The sequence below is a fragment of the Chrysemys picta genome, chromosome 14 (assembly GCF_011386835.1).
Source record: "Chrysemys picta bellii isolate R12L10 chromosome 14, ASM1138683v2, whole genome shotgun sequence".
Classification (NCBI taxonomy): domain Eukaryota; kingdom Metazoa; phylum Chordata; order Testudines; family Emydidae; genus Chrysemys; species Chrysemys picta.
This window is the reverse complement of record NC_088804.1, coordinates 24,854,784-24,877,048: the sequence shown is the minus strand read 5'-3', so window position 1 is coordinate 24,877,048 and position 22,265 is coordinate 24,854,784. Positions and strand designations below refer to the sequence as shown.

The following is a 22,265-nucleotide window of genomic DNA, read 5'->3' as shown; positions in this document are numbered from 1 at the left end:
CTCCCCACCATCTCCCGGAGTGGAGGCAGAAAGCTCGCTCGCAGATGATCCTGCTCGCGGCGTGGAGGCATGCCGGGGTCTGCGGCTCAGACCTTCAACTCGGGACGCTATCTCGACCCCGGAGAGCGTCGATGGGCACTGAGCGAAGGCTTCCCATGGGATTGGGGGCCCGCCTGGAATTGCGCTCCCGGTACCGGAAGCGTCATGATGTCGCACACGGCCTGAGCTGCCTCCGGCGTCGAAGGCATTCTCACCTCTGGTGAGGCGCACGTGGACGGCACTGGACTACTCCGCTCTACCCGAGTCGGAGGTCTCGGTCCCGATGGGGATCGTGGGCTGCCCAACGCGGGTCTAGCCTCACCCCGATCTTCCTCCCAGCGCCGCTGAGTCTTCCCTTGCTTCTTAGAAGGGGAGCAGTGCCGGCTCGTCGGGTCGTCGCTGTGCACCGACAACACGGTACCGGGTGCGGAATCAGGACGGCACGCCTGGGGCACTTCGCTGCGCGCTGAGGACGATGTGCCCAGCACAGTGTTAGCTCGACGCGCCGGTGCCGGGGTCAACACCAACTCCATTAGGAGAGCTCGGAGTTGGATCTCACTGTCAGGGAATTATCCAGATTATCTGTCAGGTCATATCCATCTTTACAATAATGTTCAGCAAGAATTAAGTTCTATTTTTGAATAACATTTAAATTAATGTTTTTTAAAAACCATCATATAAAAACCTGAAAGTCCTTGTACTCAAATCTGAGCTGAACTGTATAAGCCACTTTTTATATCAGACTGTCAAAATAGTTACAAGTCTTAATTTTTAAAAATATACATCTAACTCAGTACCTTTAAGAGATTACAACCTTAGATTACACTGCAGTTTTCCACTGAGCAAAGTAATATTTGGGACAAGCAAAACAAGCTGGTAGTTACTCTTTATGATTCTATTACATTTTACCCTACAAATGTATGTTACATAATTACTAGTGTAAATTTATTACTACTGTAGCTCCCTTGGTTCTTGAAGTAAAGACACCCACACATTCCTGGCAGCATGTTCAAGAGTAAAGGTATTACTCTTGGTATCCTAGCTAAATCACAGCTGGACAATTGCCTTCCACCTAGGTAAAATTCCCTTGTAGTTTTAACTGTGATTGTTCAATTGTTGTCCTGAATAGTTGTGTTGTATTACTGGGGACTATTTAATGGCTGCTACCTTCTATATTAGAAGAATAATGTGTGATTGTGTGCGCGCACACACACACAAATCTAATTAATGGGGTGATTTGGGATCTTTAGATGAAAGGTGCTAAATAAAATGTAAGTAATGATTTTAGTGCTGAGAGGCAAGACCTTACAATTGGCCTGTGTGAAAGGGAGAAAGATTAATCTATTCCTTATTGTCCTTTTTTTTCTCTCAACTAATGCTCATGAAAAGCACCATCTGACACCAAATTGACATCAAGAGACTAAATCCTCTATCCATCCATCCATCCATCCACAGAACAAGTAAAGCAGGAGCAGCAACAATGCAACCTTACCCACTACCTCAATATACCTCAACTCTAATCTAAAAGGAGGTTTGAGAAGTTAGTTGAGTCTCCAGACCCTTTAAAGCCTGACCTTGATGCAGAACTGTCAGCAAATGTACCAGTAGTGTCAAAGTTATATTGATTCTGTGACATACATACAGTATCAGTTTATTAGGAATTGGTCTTGGAATCAGCACTTCATTTCACCGAGGCCAGTGAAAAATCGTAACATGGCAACAGTTTTTAATCATTGTTAACACAGACTAAATATGCATCAGTGACCTAGTTCTGCAACTTACTGCCAATCCACTAAACCAATCATTTGCTCCCCACACCCAGTTAGTCCTTTTCTTTATTTTTGCTGTCTGGGCAGCAAAGTTTTTTTATACAGTACACCATCAATAAGTGACAACGCTATTTTAAAGTAAATTAACAAAAAACATTGAGAGGAACATACATAATCTTCTTTCTTGAATGGTATAAAAGATTTCAAATTCAAGTATCCAAAATAAATCAAACAACATATTTTAATACAATAAAAGGGCACCGTTCACTATTATTTTACTAAAAAAAATTAAAGACTTGATCCTCAAGCCCTTAAACTCTGCAAGTAGTTCCATGGAATTTACAGGAAATACTCATCTGAATAAGGGCTGCAAAACAATCTTTAATAATCATTCTGGGTTGGGAGAAGAAAAGGGATTAATAGAGATTTATCTGCTGGCTAGTCATCACTCTCTGTTCCACTATCTTCTGAGGATTCTTCCATTTCTTCTGTTATCAATGCAGAAGAATGATATGCTTTTTGTGCACCTACAATAATGAAGGGGGAAAATGTAGTAAATTATCATGTAAAGTAAAAAATTAGATTATAATATACTTTGATTATGTAGTATGAAAAAATGTACTGTAGACTTTTAGTTAAAAAAAACAAAGCACACACTGGAGAAAAAAACCGATGAAAGAAAATAATGGCGTGCAGAACTGGTGCTCTGTTAAGGATTGCTGCATTCAGGATTAGAAGCAATACTCATTTCTCTATACCAATTCAAAAGAGCCTGAACTTATCTGGTTTTGGGAGGTGGTGTGTAAATAACTGGTCTAGATGCTTAACAGGAAAGAATATGTTATACATCAAAGTGAAATGAATATCCATTAAACTTGTACGTCAGGAGACAGAACATAGAATGAAATTATTTGGTGGTGAAACAAGCTTAAAATAATGTTTTCCTAACCAGCTCTGTGAACTTTGAGCAATAAGGTGAAAGGGGTCCATTTTCTTATGGATTTAGAAGATATTAACAACAGGTGATCTAAGTGAACATAATCTACTATTCAGCCCACAGTTATATCAGAGACACTCCAGTACAAACTACAGTGGCTATACCCACTCCTTTAGTTGTGAGTTAATTCTAGAAATTCATATTAACAAGCTTTTCAACAGAAGCAAGCAGATGACAAATATCTTTTTCAACAGATGCCTCCCACAGCTGGCCCCATCAGTACCTTATACACAGAAATTAATTTTACTGGTAGTAAATTTTCTTTTCTGCTCATGAGGGTCAAGCAACCTGCACTAACTTGCTCAGCCGCAGTATCAGAAGAGTGAATTAGGGCCAGTAGAACCTGGAACGATTTGAAATTTTGGAAAAGTGGATGTCCCTGCTTTAAAAAACAAAACAAAACGAAAATTATAGTTCAACACCTAGCAGTGTGTGTCAGGAACCAACATTCGCTAAAGCTCCAAACATATTTTATTCTTATTTAGCCCAGCCTATAGCATGTTATGAAATGAAGATACACCCAGGTGACTCTTATAAATCTCCAATACTGAGGCATCCTCCCTCTTGGTGCACTAAGTTGGAATAGTGTTGTGAGAATAGGTCTTTTAGGGTATGTCTACATTTTGAGCTAAGGGTGTTGTGACAGGTTGGATCACAGAAACCCCCTTGGGGCTGCCAACTGATGTGCCAAGACTACTTCAGCCTCTGCTTTCCCTGCCAGCTTGGGGCTCCAGCACCCTGTCTTGTTGAGCCAGACACGCCAGTCTGCTCCAACAGCGACCCAGGGTCTGAACCATGTGCCCCAAAGCTGCAGACTTAACTGAAAGCAATTTAAGAAGTGTTCCTGTCTTTAACACTCAGATGCCCAACTCTCAATCGGGTCCAAACCTCAAATAAATCCGTTTTACCCTGTATAAAGCTTATACAGGCTAAACTCATAAATTGTTCGCCCTCTAACACTGACAGAGATATGCACAGCTGTTTGCCCCCCAGGTATTAATACATACTCTGGGTTAATTAATAAGTTTAGGCCTGTGCCAGGGCACACTCACCCCTTGTGAGCACCTCCTGTCAGCTGGGTGTGAACCTGCACTCTCTCTCTGCTTGTGGTGCACCATCGGCTATTGTCTTCATCAGGTGGGTGTTCAGTGGCTCAGCCCTCTGGCTAAGTAATACCAAGTCTAAAATGGACGAACCCCTTCCTGGGTAACAAAGGTCCAACAAGGATTATCACTGTGCCCTTATTGGTATCTGTGGCCCTGCCTCTGAGCTCAGTTCTCAGACCCCTCTTGGCTTGCTTTAAGTCTGTCCATGCCCTGTTATAGAGCAGCACCGCCAGGGCTTTCTCCCTAGAGACTCTTTGTCTTTAGCAGTTCTCTGGTATCCCTTTAAGTCTTGCCCTTCACTTGGGCCTCTAACCTAGCCTCATCCCCTCAGATCTTAGGCCACTTCCCCAGCAGCAAGTGGGGAGACCTGGATCCACCTACTACTCTGGGTCCCAACCCAGGGATCCTACAAATAGCATCCACATGCTGCTTCCTTTAATAGTTGCTGCTGCTGTTCCCTGGGCTGCTTCCAAAGTAGTCCCTCCTCTTCACCCTTACCTTAGGGCTGAAGCTCTCAATGCCTATTCTTCTTCACCAAATGCCAATGCCACCAGAACCTCTGGTTTTCCCTTGAGCTCTAGCAATCAGAAAGGAGCACCCTTCCTTACTCCTCTGGTCCCAGCCAGGGACTGACCTACTAAGTCACTGTAGCTCCTTTTAACTAAGCCTGTTGTGCTCTGATTGGCTGCTTCCCTGCAGTCTTTCTAGGCACGCCTGTAGGACCCATCTTCACTGCTCCTTCCCTGCGGTGTGGTGTGCTAGGACCACAAAACTTCTAGCAGGAGGCCTCATCACAAGGCCACAAGGCACAACATTAGGGAAAGTCCTTGTCTTGATGAAAAACCTGAAACTTGCAGGAGAGGGCTTAAATTTCTTTGGCTTGTCTCACTAATGAAAAAGCCACATCCAAAAGCAACTTTAAAAGTTAGAGAATACAATGGGAACAAATCCCTTAATACAAATTGTTTTGAGAGAGTGAGTTTATCATATCCCTCGTGGCTAGACTAAGACTCTGTTACAGAGTTATTTTGTGTATCTTGGGTTTGAGATGTTGAACTGAAATAAATGTTTCACCAGGAGACGGGATCCTACCTCAGGTGGTGTTCTGGGGTTGGTTCTCTGCCACAGACTCCCTGCTTAGCCTAGGCAAAGTCACTTCACCTCTGTGTGCCCTAGCTCACACCTGCCAAATGGAGTTACTCTGACCCTGCCTCCTAGGCTAAATCCATTCATGGCTGTGTGATGGAGGAAATGGAGATACCAAGCTGGGTAGATTTGGGCTGAATTTCTCCACAGCCTGAGAGTGAGAGCCAGCTGGGATGGGAAAGAGGAGAAGTTAAGGCCAGCTCCTCTGCAAAGCGGGGTCAGGGCTTCAGCCCTGCAGCAGCATCTGTCACTAGAGCGGCTAGGGCTCCAGAGCTGGGGGCTTCAGTCACACCTTCTGCCAGGGTCCGGGGCAGCTCCTCCTGCCTGGAGAAAGGAGGGGGAAGAGGGTAATTTCCCCCCACACACACATGCACCTCCTGCTGGGGCTTTCCCTCCCCCGACCCCCACACAGCTCGACGGGGTCAGGGCTTCTCTCCCCCTCTCCAGAATTTTAATTGTTTTTTTAACAAAACAAAGGGAGGACCTCCCCCTGCCCTGACTCACCCTCCCCCGGCGCTGTCCTGTCCCACCGGGTGCTCAGAGCTACTCTGCAGTGCAGCGGCAGGCACAAGAAGGCAGGAACTAGACCTTTAAAGTTGAAATTGTTTTTTAACAAAGCACTCCGCGCGCACGCTGCCACACACAGGGCAGGCATGCAGGGGACTCTCACACTGTGGCATTTGGTTCCAGCTAATCACCTGATTCAAGCTTTCTGATTGGCCGGGACCAGGGGCGGGCCAAGGCTGCGAGCCAATCAAAAAACAAGAAGTTACAAGCTACTGTAAAAGCCCTGCAAGCAAAAAAACTAGCCAACACACAACGCAGGAGCCAACTTAGCCTAAAACAAGCCCATTTTTTTTTCATTTTTTTTTTAGTGAGTTTGGCAAGTCTGATTCCCCTCTGTATTGGGATCAAAGGACACCTGGAGGCCGGAACCAGAGTCAATGGTATGGGATGTCTGCCATCCCTACCCTGTACCAAGGGAGGATCAGAAGCACCTATGCACTGGAGCCAGCACCATGCCAGTCCATGCTCCTCTTAGAGGAGGCAGAAGAATCACCCCAAGACATTGGTCTTATGTGACCTCTTCCTTGAGGTCGGTGATGAATGATTCCTGCACCTCTTCGGAGAGATCCCTGCCTGGAACGAGAGGCAGGAGCACTTTCCAAGCCAGAGGGCTATCTGCAGCCTGAGGAAGGCCTCAGTACTGGGTCAGACCTCATGGCCTGCTCAAGCAGGTGCTGCTTAAGGTGAAGATCCCGCACCACCTGAGTCCACTTTTTGAACGATTTACAGATCGAACAATGCTCATTAAGAAGGCTTTGCCAAGTCAGAGCAAGCACCACATGTGGGGGTCACTATTGGGAATCACCACTCCACACGAATGGCAATGCTTGAACCCCAGTCAGGGCATCACAAGGGAGCACTACCAGCACCACTATTCTAAAACTTTTAATTAGCGCTACTAACTAATTAATAACTATATACAACCACCCCCTTGTGGATCCAGGGACAGAATAGGCCCACTGCTCTTCCTGCATGTCATAAGAGGCGACTAAAGGGGGGCTGCCTGGAGAGGGATGGGCTCTGCCAGGTTAGAAATTTGCCAAAGACATAAGCAAGTCAATGATGTCCATACCAGATTGATCGCAGCCCGGGTTAATAATGACCACACCATCTGTCTCCCACCAGGGCAGACGCGACAAGTATACTACTGGTGTAACCCCAACAAAGAGGATCCGTGGAAGAGACAACATCACCATAGCTGCATGGAATATAAGGACATTGAGACAAAAAGGGAGGTTGAAAGAACTCTCATATGAAATGAAACAATACACCTGGCACCTCCTAGGAATCTCTGAGGTCAGATGGAAGAACTGTGAAGAAGGCCATATACTCTATTACAGTGGAGAGGACAAACGTGTTAATGGCATACGATTTCTTGTGCATAAAGATATCAAGTATTCAGTACTAGGATGCCGCCCAATGTCCAGCAGGCTTATTTCCATCCGTCTAACAGCAGTACCATTTAATATCACAGTAGTACAAGTCTATGCCTCTACAACAGTCTATGACGATAAGCAAATTGTAAAAATCTTCAATCAGTTCCAAGACATCATTGATAAGGTACACAAGAAAGATATCCTAATTGTACAAGGAATGCTAAAGCGGGTACTGATGCACAGGCAGATTGGCGAGATTATTGTGGCCCTTTCTGTAATGCAGTAACCAATGAGAGAGGGTTGAGACTTTTGGAGTCTGCCAGCTATAACAATCTGGTTCTTGCAAACACATTAGGAGCACATAAAGCATCCAGACGATCAATATGGCATTCACCTAATGGTCTACATCACAGCCAGATCGACTACATCATGGTGCAAAACCAATTTCATTCTGGGATTAACGGAGCTAAAACGAGGAGCTTTCCCGGTGCCAATATTGGAAATGATCACGACCTTGTGATGCTAAATTTTTGGCTGCGGCTAAGGAAAATCATCAGGCCAAAGTTCACCAGAACCAAGTTTGACTTAGAAAGACTCAGAGACCAAAACATTGCAGAGTCATTCCAAGCAATGAGTGGCGGAAAATTTGTCCCGCTGCTTGCTCTAGAGGAAGACACAGAAACAATGACCAACAATTACAATGCTGTAATGATTGAGGCAGCAATGGACACCCTTGGGAAACATCGTAAGAAGACAAAACCATGGGTCACAAATGAAATACTACAAATGTGTGACATTAGAAGAGAACTTAAGAGAAAAGAACAGCACTGAGGGAGCTGATAAATACAGAGCAATTGGCACAAAGATCAAGAAAGGAATGAAGGTGGCCAAGGCGATATGGATTGAAAAACAATGCTCTAAAATTTATTATTTTATCAATAATAAAAATAGCAAACGAGCCTTCCAGGTTGTAAAAGATCTGACGAAGGAAAGATGGACCAAAGCTAACGCAATTCAAGACAAAGAAGGGAACAGTCTTACAGAAGAAAGGGACATCATCAATAGGTGGACAAACTACTGTTCTGATCTATACAGCCACCAGACAAATGGAGATCCTAGTGTCTTAGCCCAGATTCAACAGAGGAGGATGACTTTCCAATACTAAGTGAAGAAGTGGAGACAGCTGTGAAATCGCTCAAGAACGGAAAGGCTACAGGTATTGACAACATCCCAGTCGAACTGATGAAGTTTGGAGGAGAAATGGTAATCGATGTATTCACCAAGATCCGCAACAAGATCTGGCAGACCGATGAATGGCCCGCCACGTGGACACAGTCACTAATCATCACTCTGCCAAAGAAAGGCAACCTGCAATTGTGTCAAAATTACTGGACCATAAGCTTAATTAGCCGTCCCAGCAAAGTGATGTTGAACAGATTGAAGCCACAAGCAGAGAATATCATCACTGAAGAACAGGCTGGCTTTCGTGCTGGAAGAAGTACCACGGAACAGAATTTCAACCTTTGTGTTCTATGTGAGAAGTACTTACAACACCAACAGGACATCTATCACGTCTTTGTTGACTTCAAGAGGGTGTTTGACAGAGTATGGCACGAAGCTCTCTGGGCAACCATGAAGAAGCACAATGTTGGTCGTAAGCTTATTCTTACCATTAAACAACTGTATGCCAAGGACAGCAGTGCAGTTCTCGTCAACGACACAATAGGAGAGTTGTTTCGCACCACTGTTGGAGTCTGGCAAGGCTACCTTCTTTCATCCACACTGTTCAACATCTACTTGGAGCGCATAATGACTGATGCCCTAGAAGATCACATATGCACAGTCAGCATTGGGGGGGCAAACAATTTCAAATCTTCGGTTCGTTGATGACATTGATGGCCTGGCAGGCAGTAAAGATGAACTTGCCAAACTTGCGAAACGATTACATGAAACCTCCGCAAAATATGGCATGGAAATCAGTGCAGAGAAAACCAAGCTGATGACAAAAAAACGTGATGGGGCCAGCTCACATATCACTGTCAGTGGACAAGAGCTGGAGACAGCGAAACAGTTCAAGTATTTGGGGGCGATTATCACTGATGAAAGATCCAAAGCAGAAATTCAGGCAAGAACTGCGGAAACAGCAGCAAAGCTAAAGCCAATTTGGAGGAATAAGAACATCTCCCTGGAATCCAAACAAACTGCTGCACACATTGGTCATCTCCATTTTTCTGTATGCATGCAAGACATGGACCCTTATGGCAGAACTTGACCGGAAAATACAGGTAGAAGAGGAGATGCCCAGGATTTTACGGAAGTATGTCCTACTTCAACCATGTCACTAATGAAGAGGTCTGCAACATCATCACCCAATGCGCTGGATCATATGAAGACCTCCTGAAGACCATGAAGAAGCGCAAGCTGAAATGGTACGGCCATGCAACAAGATCATCTGGCCTATCCAAGATCATCCTCCAAGGGACAGTACAGGGAAGAGAAGAAGAGGTAGACAGAAGAAGAGATGGCTTGACAACATAAAAGAGTGGACAGGAATGGACTTTGCGGAAACTCAAGCACTGACACACAATCATCAGGGGTGGAGACAATTGGCTGATTGCTCAACAATGATGGTGCCCCAACGACCAATGCAGTTATGGGAGTGATGATACAACAAACTAGGCTAAGATATGAGTTTGCCAGGTTGTGAGGCAACAACCGCACAGAGTTCCAACTCCAGTGGTAAGAATAAACTGAAGGAGGTCAGGGCAGCACTGCCTCATATAGCCAGCGGACAGGCTACATACATGAGCACTGCCCCTCCCTCTTTGGGTACTACGAAGAAAAATCTCTGGCTCCAGTAAACACACACCTACTTGGAAAACATGTCTGCATCTACTTGAAGAAGATAAGGGTTAATGTGATGCTTGTCCCTTACTATCAATGATACATTCTTGTAAACAGGCCAGTTTACATTGATATCGGTGATAAATTCTTGTAAACAGGCCAGACTGAAATCCAAAGATATGCCAATAACGTAACTATCCATATTCTGCAATGTTTCATAAAAAATAATGTTGAAATAATAGGTTGGTTTTTTTTTATTTTGGTGTCTCATAAGACACTTCTTACTAAAGACAATTTCCAATAAATCATGTCATAAGAGATTTACTGAAATGGTGGCCAACTGGTTTTTAGATTTTGGGTGCAAACTAAAAGGGCATCTCTTCTCTGATTCAGAAGGTATGAAGAAATCTCTGAACTTTGTAGTCAAGAAAGCCACCTCCGTATTAAAAAAAATATATATATATATACACAACCGAGAGAAAATACTTGTCTTTGGTTATGCTTTTACCATAGTTAGAAACTGGGCTATAATCCTAGTGGTTATAGCAGAAAGAGTGGAGAAACTGTCAGAATTTACCTCTGTCTTTTTATAAGCTACTGGTTTGGACTTTACTCTGCTGGAACTTTAGTACAAATGTTTAACCTGAGAGCATTATTAATTATTTATATGGTGCATATCAACCTCAATAATAAAGTCACTATCAACCCTCTGCAACTTTAAGGTCCTAACATCAGAACATTCTTGTCACTTATCTGAATTACTCCATCTTATTAACTGGAACCAACTGGTGCTCTATAAACTCCACAGAATAGATAGATATGAAGTAGTTCAAGACCTGATCTAGAGGATGGATCAAGTGGTGATCTAACAGGAGCTATGAAGTAATCATCTAGAACAGAAAGAGCAGAGGGTCAGAGGTATTCTTTCTGGCTCTGACATCACAAATAATTAAGAATTGGCAACTAGAATTTATATAATTTTGTGGAGAATGAGCTAGCTAGAATAGAATCTTGCTCACTTGTATGTGGCCCTGCGGTGTTATCAGGAATAAAAACTATTTGTGACAGATGTGAGACCTTGGAAATGCAGAAACTCCAGGAGACTATTATACTGAGAAGTGACAGATGCAAAGGCATATGGAATATTCATAGACTTTGGTATCCCTAAGTATTATACATACCTTTGTGAGCTGGGGAATGTATTCTGGCTCTGTTGGGGAGGATTACAGAGCTTCCTAAAGGCACTAAAATCAGAGGGGCATAATTACTGCAAATCCCTGGACAGGTCACCTTCTCCAGAAAGTACCACCTCCCTGGGGGGAACTGCATATAGTAGTTCAGACTAGGTTCAAGAGGCCAAGCAGACAAATAATTGGTTTTTGGTATAAAGGGGGAGCTGAACTGACTCAAAAATCTCTCATTTGATCCTCAAACTGACATTAAACTATAAACAAGAGGGCAAAACCTACAGGAAGGGTTTGAAGAACTTTGTGAACCTACAGTGTCTCAATGTAGAAGATGTGATACACCTGATAAGCCTGACGTGTGTAGAATATTTAGTTTTTTATGATATGCTGCTCTGTAATGCTTTTGTCCTAAAATAAATATACTGTTAAGTAAAAGCTGTCTGGTCACTAGTAAATACTGTCATTATCCCTTGAGAGAGAGTGAACCATGAGGCTGGACTAAGGTCAAACCTATTGAGATATTCACAGTGAAATGCAGGAGAGAGAGGGATGAGAGTTCCTGCCCATAGAGAGATGAAGACTAGAGGCCTGAAATCCAAAGAGGCACTCCTGAGAAGACCAGGGAAGGGGCAGAGGTATAGTTAATCCAGGAACTGTGGCAGTAGTAAAAAATTATTTGATCCAGTAAACTGCAAGAGATGCAACTGATACATCACAGGGTCAGTTGTGTTGAATAAAAAGATGCCATTACTAGAGTCACTTAGACCATGAATACAGATCCATGTAATTTCTGTCTTCTACGACAACAGAGTTGTTACAATAGGGTATTAGTCACATATGTACATTGATACTGCAGTCCTGTTGAAAACCAGGAGAGGTGAACATGTTGGACAGAGATTTCTGAGCTCCTTTGCCTCAAAACATGTGTCTATGGAGAAGTGTTGTGATTATTGTACCTAAAAGTTTAACCTAAGTTTAACTGTGAAAAGTATGTGAAAGTTTGTAATATGTCACAGTAATCTATGACTTGTTTCCTGCCTAAGAATTAACCTTAGGGTATGTCTACACTACAAAATTATGTCAAATTTATAGAAGTCGATTTTTTAGAAATCGATATTATACAGTCGATTGTGTGTGTCCCCACTTAAAACCATGGAGACCACAAGCACAGACAGGTGGGACCGCATAGTGTTGCATGTCTGGGACGATTCCCAGTGGCTGCGAAACCTTCGCATGCATAAGGGCACTTTCGTGGAACTTTGTGACTTGCTTTCCCCTGCCCTGAAGCGCAAGAATACCAAGATGAGAGCAGCCCTCACAGTTCACAAGCGAGTGGCGATAGCCCTCTGGAAGCTTGCAATGCCAGACAGCTACCGGTCAGTCGAGCATCAATTTGGAGTGGGCAAATCTACTGTGGGGGCTGCTGTGATCCAAGTAGCCAACACAATCAAAGAGCTGCTGATATCAAGGGTAGTGACTCTGGGAAATGTGCAGGTCATAGTGGATGGCTTTGCTGCAATGGGATTCCCTGTGGTGGGGCAATAGACGGAACCCATATCCCTATCTTGGCACCGGAGCACCAAGCCAGCGAGTACATAAACCGAAAGGGGTATTTTTCAATGGTGCTGCAAGCACTGGTGGATCACAAGGGATGTTTCACCAACATCAACGTGGGATGACTGGGAAAGGTACATGATGCTCGCATCTTCAGGAACTCTGGTCTGTTTCAAAAGCTGCAACAAGGGACTTTCTTCCCAGACCAGAAAATAACTGTCGGGGATGTTGAAATGCCTATACTTATCCTTGGGGACCAGCCTACCCCTTAATGCCATGGCTCATGAAGCCATACACAGGCAGCCTGGACAGTAGTTCAGGAGCTGTTCAACTATAGGCTGAGCAAGTGCAGAATGGTGGTAAAACGTGCATTTGGACGTTTAAAAGTGCGCTGGCGCAGTTTACTGACTCAGACAGACCTCAGCGAAACCAATATTCCCATTATTACCGATTGCTGTGCGCTCCACAATATCTGTGAAAGGGGGAGACGTTTATGGTGGGGTGGGAGGTTGAGGCAAATCACCTGGACGCTGATTACAAGCAGCCAGACACCAGGGCGGTTAGCAGAGTACAGGAGGGCATGGTGTGCATCAGAGAAGCTTTGAAAACAAGTTTCATGACTGGCCAGGCTATGGTGTGAAAGTTCTGTTTGTTTCTCCTTGATGAAGCCTCCCCCCCTTGGTTAACTCTACTTCCCTGTAAGCTAACCATCCTCCCCTTCCCCCTTCAATCACAGCTTGCAGAGGCAATAAATTCATTGTTGCTTCACATTCATGCATTCTTTATTAATTCATCACACAAATAGGGGGATAACTGCCAAGGTAGCCCAGGAGGGGTGGGGGAGGAAGAACGACAAGGCCACACTGCACTTCAAAACTTATTGAATGCCAGCCTTCTGTTGCTTGGGCAGTCCTCTGGGGTGGAGTGGTTGGGTGCCCAGAGGCCCCCCCACCGCGTTCTTGGGCATCTGGGTGAGGAGGCTATGGAACTTGGGGAGAAGGGCGGTTGGTTACACAGGGGCTGTAGCGGCGGGGTCTGTGCTCAAGCTGCCTTTCCTGAACCTCAACCATATGCTGGAGCATATCAGTTTGTTCCTCCAATAGCCTCAGCATTGCTTCTTGCCTTCTGTCAAGCTGACGCCACCTATCATCTTCAGCCCGCCACCTGTCCTCGCATTCACATTGTGCTTTCCTGGACTCTGACATTGTCTGCCTCCACGCATTCTGCTGGGCTCTTTCAGTGTGGGAGGACTGCATGAGCTCAGAGAACATTTCACTGCGAGTGCGTTTTTTCACCTTCTAATCTTCGCTAGCCTCTGGGAAGGAGAAGATAGTGTGAGCATTGAAACATTTGCAGCTGGTGGAGCTAAAAAAAGGGAGAGTGGTAGTTAAAAAGACATTTTAGAAAACAATAGATAGACTCTTTCACAATAAACCTTGCTGTTAACATTACATAGCACGTGTGCTTTCTGTACAAGGTTGCATTTTGCCTCTTATTTTGAGTATGCCGGTTTGGTGTGAGAGATCTTTCACGCAGGGCCGGGCAACAGAATTTGGCTTGCAGGCAGCCATGGTAAGACAGTCTTTTGGCTTCTTTAATCTTCATAACATGTGGGAATGATTTCAAACAGCAGCGCCCTCATTTCCCATACCAAGCAGCCGTTGGGTTGGCCATTTAAAAGGAGGAGGGGCTGCGGTTTTCAGGTTAACGTGCAGCACAAAACCAACTAACACCCCCCCCCCACACACACACACCCAATTCTCTGGGATGATTGCTTCACCCCTCCCCACACCGTGTGGCTAACAGCGGGGAACATTTCTGTTCAGCCACAGGCAAACAGCCCAGCAGGAATGGGCATTTCTGAATGTCCCCTTAATAAAATCACCCTATTTCAACCAAGTGACCAGGAATGATCTCACTCTCCTGAGGATAACACAGCGAGATAAAAAACGGATATTCTTTGAATGTCAGCAAACACCGGGACCATACGCTGCCATGCTTTGTTATGCAATGATTCCAGACTACGTGCTACTGGCCTGGCATGGTAAAGTGTCCTACCATGGAGGACAGAATAAGGCTGCCCTCCCCAGAAACCTTTTGCAAAGGCTTTGAGGACATCCAGAAGAGCTTTATGGAGATGTCCCTGGAGGATTTCCGCTCCATCCCCAGACACGTTAGCAGACTTTTCCAGTAGCTGTACTGGCCGCGAATGCCAGGGCAAATTAATCATTAAACATGCTTGCTTTTAAACCATGTATAATATTTACAAAGGTACACTCACCAGAGGTCCCTTCTTCGTCTGGCGGGTCCGGGAGGCAGCCTTGGGTGGGTTCGGGGGGTACCGACTCCAGGTCCAGGGTGAGAAACAGTTCCTGGCTGTCGGGGAAAACAGTTTCTCCACTTCCTTGCTGCGAGCTATCATCTTCCTTGTCCCCAAAACCCACATCCCTGTTGCGTGCTACTCCATTGACGGAGTCAAAGCACAGGGGTGGGGTAGTGGTGACTGCACCACCTAGAATGGCATGCAGCTCATCATAGAAGCGGCATGTCTGGGGCTCTGACCCGGAGCGGCTGTTTGCCTCTCTGGTTTTTTGGTAGGCTTGCCTCAGCTCCTTAAGTTTCATGCGGCACTGCTGAGGGTCCCTGTTATAGCTTCTGTCCTTCATGCCCTTTGAGATTTTTTCCAAATGTTTGGGCATTTCGTCTTTTTGAATGGAGTTCTGATAGCACAGATTCATCTCCCCATCCAACGATCAGATCCTGTACCTTCCGTTCGGTCCATGCTGGGGCTCTTTTGCGATTCTGGGACTCCATCATGGTCGTCTCTGCTGATGAGATCTGCACTCACCTGAAGATCGCCACGCTGGCAAAACAGGAAATGAGATTCAAAAGTTCGCGGGGCTTTTCCTGTCTACCTGGCCAGTGCATCTGAGTTGAGAGCGCTGTCCAGAGCAGCCACAATGGAGCACTCTCGGATAGCTCCCAGCGACCAATACTGTCGAATTGCATCCACACTACCCCCAAATTCGACCCGGCGATGTCGATTTCAGCGCTAATCCCCTCATCGGGAGAGAAGTACAGAAATCGATTTTAAGAGCCCTTTAAGTCGAAAATAACGGCTTTGTTGTGTGGACGGGTGCAGGGTTAAATCGATCTAATGCTGCTAAATTCAACCTAAACTCAAGGGCTTAGAAAACAGTTCAAGTTGTTTTCAGTAAATGAATGTTATGAACAGATACAAGAAAACCAGACAGAAAAACTGAATTAATCCAAACAAAAATGGCTTTGTAACGTCTCATGAGCACCCCCTTGGCTGAGTGCATGTGCCTGCATGCTCTCTCTCCGTGGTGTCTCTTCGGTAGGGTGACCAGACGTCCCGATATTATTGGGACTGTCCCGATATTTGTTTGTCCCGTGTCCCGACCAATGTGCGGTCGGGACACTGGACAAACAAGCAATTTTGCCCTCCCGGAAGGGCTCTTGCCCCCCGCACCCCGACTCCGCCCCCTCCATCCCCCATTGGCTCCCTCCCCAAATCCCCGCCCTGGCCCCGCCTCTTCCCCATGCATGTGGCACTCCTCCTCCCTCCCAGGCTTGCAGCTGTAATGGCGGAGCAAACCTGGAGGGAGGGGGTGGTGGCCGGCTTCCAGTTCCTGGAGCTGGTGAGTAGGGGCACTAGCGGGCAAGGGGGGCTGCTCCCCCAAGAGGTAGATGGGGGGGCTCCGGACCCCAGCAACGGCGGGGGAGAGCGGCTCGGGGCCGCACGAGTGGCCATGTAAAGTTTATCGGCTTGGACGGGACCCCGGCCGGCTCCCTGCCCTGCGCCAGCATGTTGCGCTGGCCGCCACAGGCCAGGTAAGGAGCCGAGTCGCCCTCTCCCCCCTCATCCTGGCTCCTCAGCTGAGTCCCCCCGTCACCCTCCTGGGGGAGCAGCACCCTTGCCAGCCCCCCTTGCCCGCCCGGTGCCTGTACTCACAAGCCGCAGGAACTGGAAGCCGGCCACCACCCCCTCCCTCCAGGCTTGCGCCGGCATTCCAGCAGCAAGCCTGGGAGGGAGGAGGAATGCCGCTCAGCTGAGGAGCCGGGGGGAGGGGGGAAACGGTTCCTTACCTGGCCTGCGGTGGCTGGCGCAACATGCTGACACGGGGCGGGGACGCTACCCCCCTACAGGGCAAGGCGAGGAGCCGGCCGGGGTCCCGCCCCCCCCAGCCAATAAACTTTATGTGCCCACTTGTGCAGCCCTAAGCCGCTCTCCCCCGCCGCTGCCGGGGTCCGGAGCCCCGCAACACTCACTCCAGCGGCTCCTTCCCCGTGGGGCGGCGGGACGTGCCGCATGTGCCCTGGGGGGAGGGGCAGCAGCCACGGCGCGGCCGGCACCTGCAAAACAGCTTTATTTTTTTTTTAATTACTTTTTTTTGCTCCGCCCCCCCCCCGCGCATCCCGATATTTCCCGTCAGTGATCTGGTCACCCTACTCTTCGGTGACTCAACCCTCTAGCTGAGTCACACACAGTCTATGTGATAAAAGCAAAGCAAAACCCTTTCTGGGATACAAGTCCAACAGGGGTCTCTCTCGGTGCCCTCTGTAATGTCTCCCTCAAGTTGTCCCTGCTCCGGGATAAAGCAGTACCCCATCACTCCCTCCCTGGCAACAAAGTTTTCGTCCTCTTAAGGCCTTTCTGGCCGCAGCTCTTGCTGCCGTTCAGTTTCCCCTCTGGGGTGCCTCAATGTCCAGGCCACTTCCCCCAGGGGCCAATGGGGGGGTAGGGGAGAGGACAGGACCCGGGCCCTCCCACTACTCCGGGTTCCAGCCCAGGGACCCTATAGATAGCAACTGTCTGCTGGGTCCCTTTATCTAAGTCGCACTGCTGTTCTAATTCCCTGAGCCATTTCCCCACGGCCCCGTGCTGTCTTCACCCTTACCTCAGGGCCTTGTCCTGATGGAGATCCAGCAACCAGCTGAGGGCTCTCCTCAGCTTCCGGCAACACTACCTCATCCAATGTCCTGCAGCTCCCTCAGCCAGCTGTACACCATCCACACTCTTCCAGCTCTAGCAAGGAACTGGAACTTACTTTGGCCTTGCAGCTCTTCTTATACTGACCTGCTGTGTCTCATACAGCCACTCTAAGCAGCTTGGAGGACCCTCTCCACTACCCTTTTCTAGGGTGGTGTGTGGCAGGGCCACAAGGCCTCCAGCAGGGGGCCTCAGAGGGTATAATATACCCCATCACAGGCTTACTGATACAAGTCAAGGACATCGGCGATATTATACTTAGTAAACAAGAAAATGTGGGAACAAAGTTATCTATGCCAAGTTTGGCCTTACAGAAATGGATTTAATTGGTGCACAAATTAATGATGATAAAATATGCCACCCAACTTATACTTCTTTTAGGGGTTCTTAAAAAGGGGGGGGCGGGAGGGAAGACAGAGTTATCTTTCTCACAACTCATCCCGACCTGCCAACATTGCAACTCATCTCAACTTTCTTGACCTTAAATCAGAAGGAGCAGACCAGGCTAAGGAATATCTTCCTGAGAGGAAGGCCGGTTGGCTCTTCTTTAAGGAACTTTGTTTTCACCTCTGAGTGCTGGAAATCATAATATTTTCATGGCATCAAGTCCTCAGCCCTCAGTAGGGATACATAATTGCTGCATCGCAGATGTATGTTAGATTCTGTATTGTTTTTCCTTCCCTTATTGTTCTGCTTTTTCCCCTCCCTAGTCTCCTATCCTGTGTTTCATTCTCTCTCTGCTTTTCACTGAATCTTAAAATCAACTATTTATCCAAGTCTTCCTTGACTAAGGAGAAAGGACCCAGCCAGATGACATCCCTGACCAGAATTTGAACCAGGGTCCTAGCAGCAGGTGTCGTGGTCTATTTGCCAGCCAAAGCACCCACCCACCTGAACCTGCAGTCCAGTGTTCCTAAAACATCAACAAAAGCTGTATTTCACTGATCTTTTCTATCCTCTCTCTCATCCATCTTGTGTCTGCCTGTTTAAAACAGGGTAAGTAAATGTCCTTCCCACATCAGGAGTGAGAGTGAAATTAACCCTTTCCTCTAAAAAGAAATTAAAATAAGAGACTGATATTTTGACTCCAAAAGGAGAGAGACTTTTAGTAGGGAATAAGTTTGTTCTGCATAATTATAGTTTCAATATAAAAGCTCGTTTTAATTCCTCATTTTCTTGAGTTTAATCAACAAATTTTCAACTTGAATGAATGCTTTTGGGTATTTGCCAAGTAACCGAGTAAATCAAAGTTCTTAGAAAAAAATAAACTTCAAACCTATCTATCACTGCTTAATGTTGGATAGTGAGAGAGTTTAACTCTTTAGGTCTTTGAGATCAATATCTATATAACAGAATCCTACTAGTCCAGATTGCTTGAGCAATATGAGCAGGAAAAAATAAGTACTGAATGATCTTTTAAAAAGTTACTCTAAAAACATTATCTAAACTGCAATGTACATGACCATAATTAACTATACACAGGCAAAAAAAATCACTCTGCTAGCAAAAGGTTTTCTATAAACACTAATGTTTCTAGGAGTGAGAACTACCTATTCTCAGGTAAACAGCCGTATGTAAACTTAAATTAAATTACATTAATGACTTAATAATTTGCTAACAAATTTATGTTAACACTGATATTTGTTAATGTCTTACCAACAGGAAAGGGGCTTTTATCTTCAAAATCTTCCCAGTGTTCAAAATCAAAAGACACATTAGGATTCTGTTAACAGAAATACAACTGCTAACTATATATATATTTCAATACATAATGTTAATACTTTAAGAACAGTAAATACATATTTTAATTGATATTTATAATTCACCTTATGCTTTAGTAGACGGCACCAAAATTCCTTCTTGTCTTTTGCAAGGATAATCACAGGTTCTTCATTCTTAATCACACAAACAGACTTTCCTTTAAGTATGTTTGCATGCAACTCCATGTCAGCCACATAAAATTTGTCTCCTGAAAAAGCACTGTATTGTTGAAACAAAATTGTTAGCTTTTTTTGGTAAATGAAATGGAAGCTGGTAAGACATTTTATTTGGCTATGTATGACATTTTGAACCTACCTGAATACAACCTTGTCTCCAAAAAAATCACATTTATAGTCACGTATATTTCTTAATTTTATCTTCATGGTAACAGTATCTTCCTTTTGAAACCATTTTATTTCTGGATAGAAACTAAAATTTTAAAAAGACTAGTTAAACTGAACGTATTTCAATTTAAAATATGAACACATACAAAAGTTCTAGGCATACTAACAACAATTGAACTCATGATCAATAGGAATATCACCCAGCATGATAAAAAAAATAGAAAGAAAGGTTAACATACCACCCAGCAAGTATAACAATTAAATATACCCTGTCACTTTACTCAAAACCCCATTTCAAACCCTCTCCTCCAGAAAAAGATGGTTACTGTACTTATAGTAAAACTGATTCTTCAAGATGTTCTGTGCATGTGGATCCCACTCTGGGAGCACGTGCACCCTTTGCACAGGAGTCCAGAAAATTTTATCTAGCAGTGTCCATTAGGGATCATGCATGTGCCATGCATGCCCCCAGATTCCATCTCCCAAGGACAAAAAGGGCGGAATGACCCCACCCACTCCCCAGTCCCTTCTCTACCCAGAGCCCAGATGGGAAGACTCTTAGATGTGGGGATGGAGGATCATTTGTGGGATCCACATGCACAGAAAATCTTGAATAAACATAATGAGTGTAAGGTAAACAACTGTGCTTTCTTCTGAGTCTCTGTGCGTATGGCTCCCACTCACAGTGATTAGCCACAGTTTTACTATCCGGAGATGGAAGCTTGGAGATCATCCGAATAAGGACTGAGAACCACCCTGCCAACCTGGGCAATTACTCTTGATGCTACCATCTGTGAGTAATGTTTGGCAAATGTATGGACCGAAGAACACACTGCTGCTTTACAGATTTCTATTACTGAAACTTAAATGAAACATGCTGCTGAAGACTACAAGATTCTGGTTGTTTGCACTGGAAGATCTAGTTAATTAAATTAACACACTGTCCTGATATAGTCAACGATCCGTTTAGACAATCTTGGAGTTGAGATCAGTCTCCCTTTGGTCTTGCTACCACAACAACCATTAACAACTAAAGAAGGAGATTTAAAGCCCAAGGAGGAGAAATCATCCAAACTGGAGGAAACATCTGATTCAAACCCTTTAGAAATCTTGCAACTACTCGATGCGAAAAGAAATTGAAGAACCTGCTATTGGTGGATGACAGGCTGAGACTGCTGTCAAGTGCACTTTAATGGAACCCAAAGATAATCCTGACTTAGTCTGAATCTTGCAAATGGCATCACGTAAGTTAACAATGTCATGTGGCCTAATAGCCAAACACAGAGCCTCACTGAGTTTTGAGGGCTAGCTTGAATCTGTGATATCAATTGAGGGAGGACGACTCCAGAGTAGTGAGAGTCCATGATCCAAGTGTCACAGCAAAATGCAAGGTAGAACAGATTGTTTGGCACAAATAGTTAGCACATATTGTAAGGGACCATTCAAGGTAGAGTGGCCTGTTAACATTGAAAAAACTAAATACTACTGATTAAATATTTATAGGAATTATCTTAAACTCAGTTAAAGAGATGTAGGTGGGACATTCAGTTGTCCACACCTCTGCCAAAGGGCAGTCAGAAGGAACTGGGGAGTGGACAGGGTTGCTCCACCCTTTATGCCCTCAGGAGTGGAAATGCAGGGGCATGACCCCCAGTGGTCACTGCTGAAAAAAAAACTTTCCAGACTCTTGTGTAGAATACATATGCACACCCAGAGTGGGATCTACATGCACAGAGATTTGAAAAATGTGCCCTAGCAAATAAAAGTCTTTTTCAGAGTGACGTGGAGGCAGGCTTTTTTGTATTTAGGAGACTGAGGCAGCAAATTGCAAAGTCAAAGTGATTTCAAGAAAGAATGCCTTACCCACCATCCCACTCTCCCCATTATAGCGAAGGAGGACAGTCAAGCTCATGCACCTCTGCTGATCTCATCATCACGTGACAAGTGGGGGGAGTCAATATTTCATGTAGGCTGGTCCCACGACATTTAGGGCTTTGTAGGTCAAAACCTTAAACCCCTTCCAGAAGAGGAAAGGCAGCCAGTGCAGATCAGGGAGCAGTAGGCTCATGCACTTCCTGTGACGTACACCTTTTACTAAGTAGGCTGCTATATTCTGCACCACCTTCAGTATCAAAATGAATTTAAGGTATAGCGTGCACTGCAATAATCTAATCTTAAGGTGACAAAGGCATGACCACCACCAGCAGAGTCCACATCTGAAAGGCAAGGTCATAACTTCTTCACCAGGAACAGATAGAAAATGCATATTCCTGATTACTGTTGTAAAGTGCCTATCCAACAAGAGCCATTGATTCAAAACCACCCCAAAGTTGTGAACCTGGGTAACTAATGACAGACAAACACTATTAATCTGTGGGACTGATGTCTACAATCTCCTCAGGCTGCTTCTCCCAACCTACTGTCAAAGATTGTTGAGGCTCATCTGTTTCTGACTGTTACCCCATGCTGCTCATCCAAGCGGGCAGTAACGAAACTGCCAGGTACGACCCTGGACAGGTCAGTAGTGACAACAGGGCTTTGGGTGTGAAGGGGAAAGAATC

The 22,265-nt window shown here is 45.3% G+C and overlaps 1 protein-coding gene across 19 annotated transcripts in view; it reads right to left on the bottom strand.

The window, feature by feature from the left end:
* Nucleotides 1–1,748: 1,748 nt before the first annotated feature.
* TDRD12 (tudor domain containing 12) overlaps nt 1,749–22,265 on the bottom strand; it is a 153,924-nt gene continuing 133,407 nt past the window's right edge. For 15 of the 19 annotated variants that reach the window (XM_065567160.1, XM_065567159.1, XM_065567165.1 and 12 more), the window contains 4 exons: nt 19,676–19,789; nt 19,426–19,579; nt 19,256–19,322; nt 1,869–2,335 (listed from right to left, as the gene is read on the bottom strand). In XM_065567160.1, the coding sequence (XP_065423232.1) occupies nt 2,247–2,335; nt 19,256–19,322; nt 19,426–19,579; nt 19,676–19,789 (424 nt within the window). In that variant the 3' untranslated portion in view covers nt 1,869–2,246. Of the gene's footprint in view, nt 2,336–15,170; nt 15,449–19,255; nt 19,323–19,425; nt 19,580–19,675; nt 19,790–22,265 lie in introns of those variants that run through there. The other 4 variants (XM_065567172.1, XM_065567170.1, XM_065567171.1 and 1 more) reach the window with 4 other exon arrangements.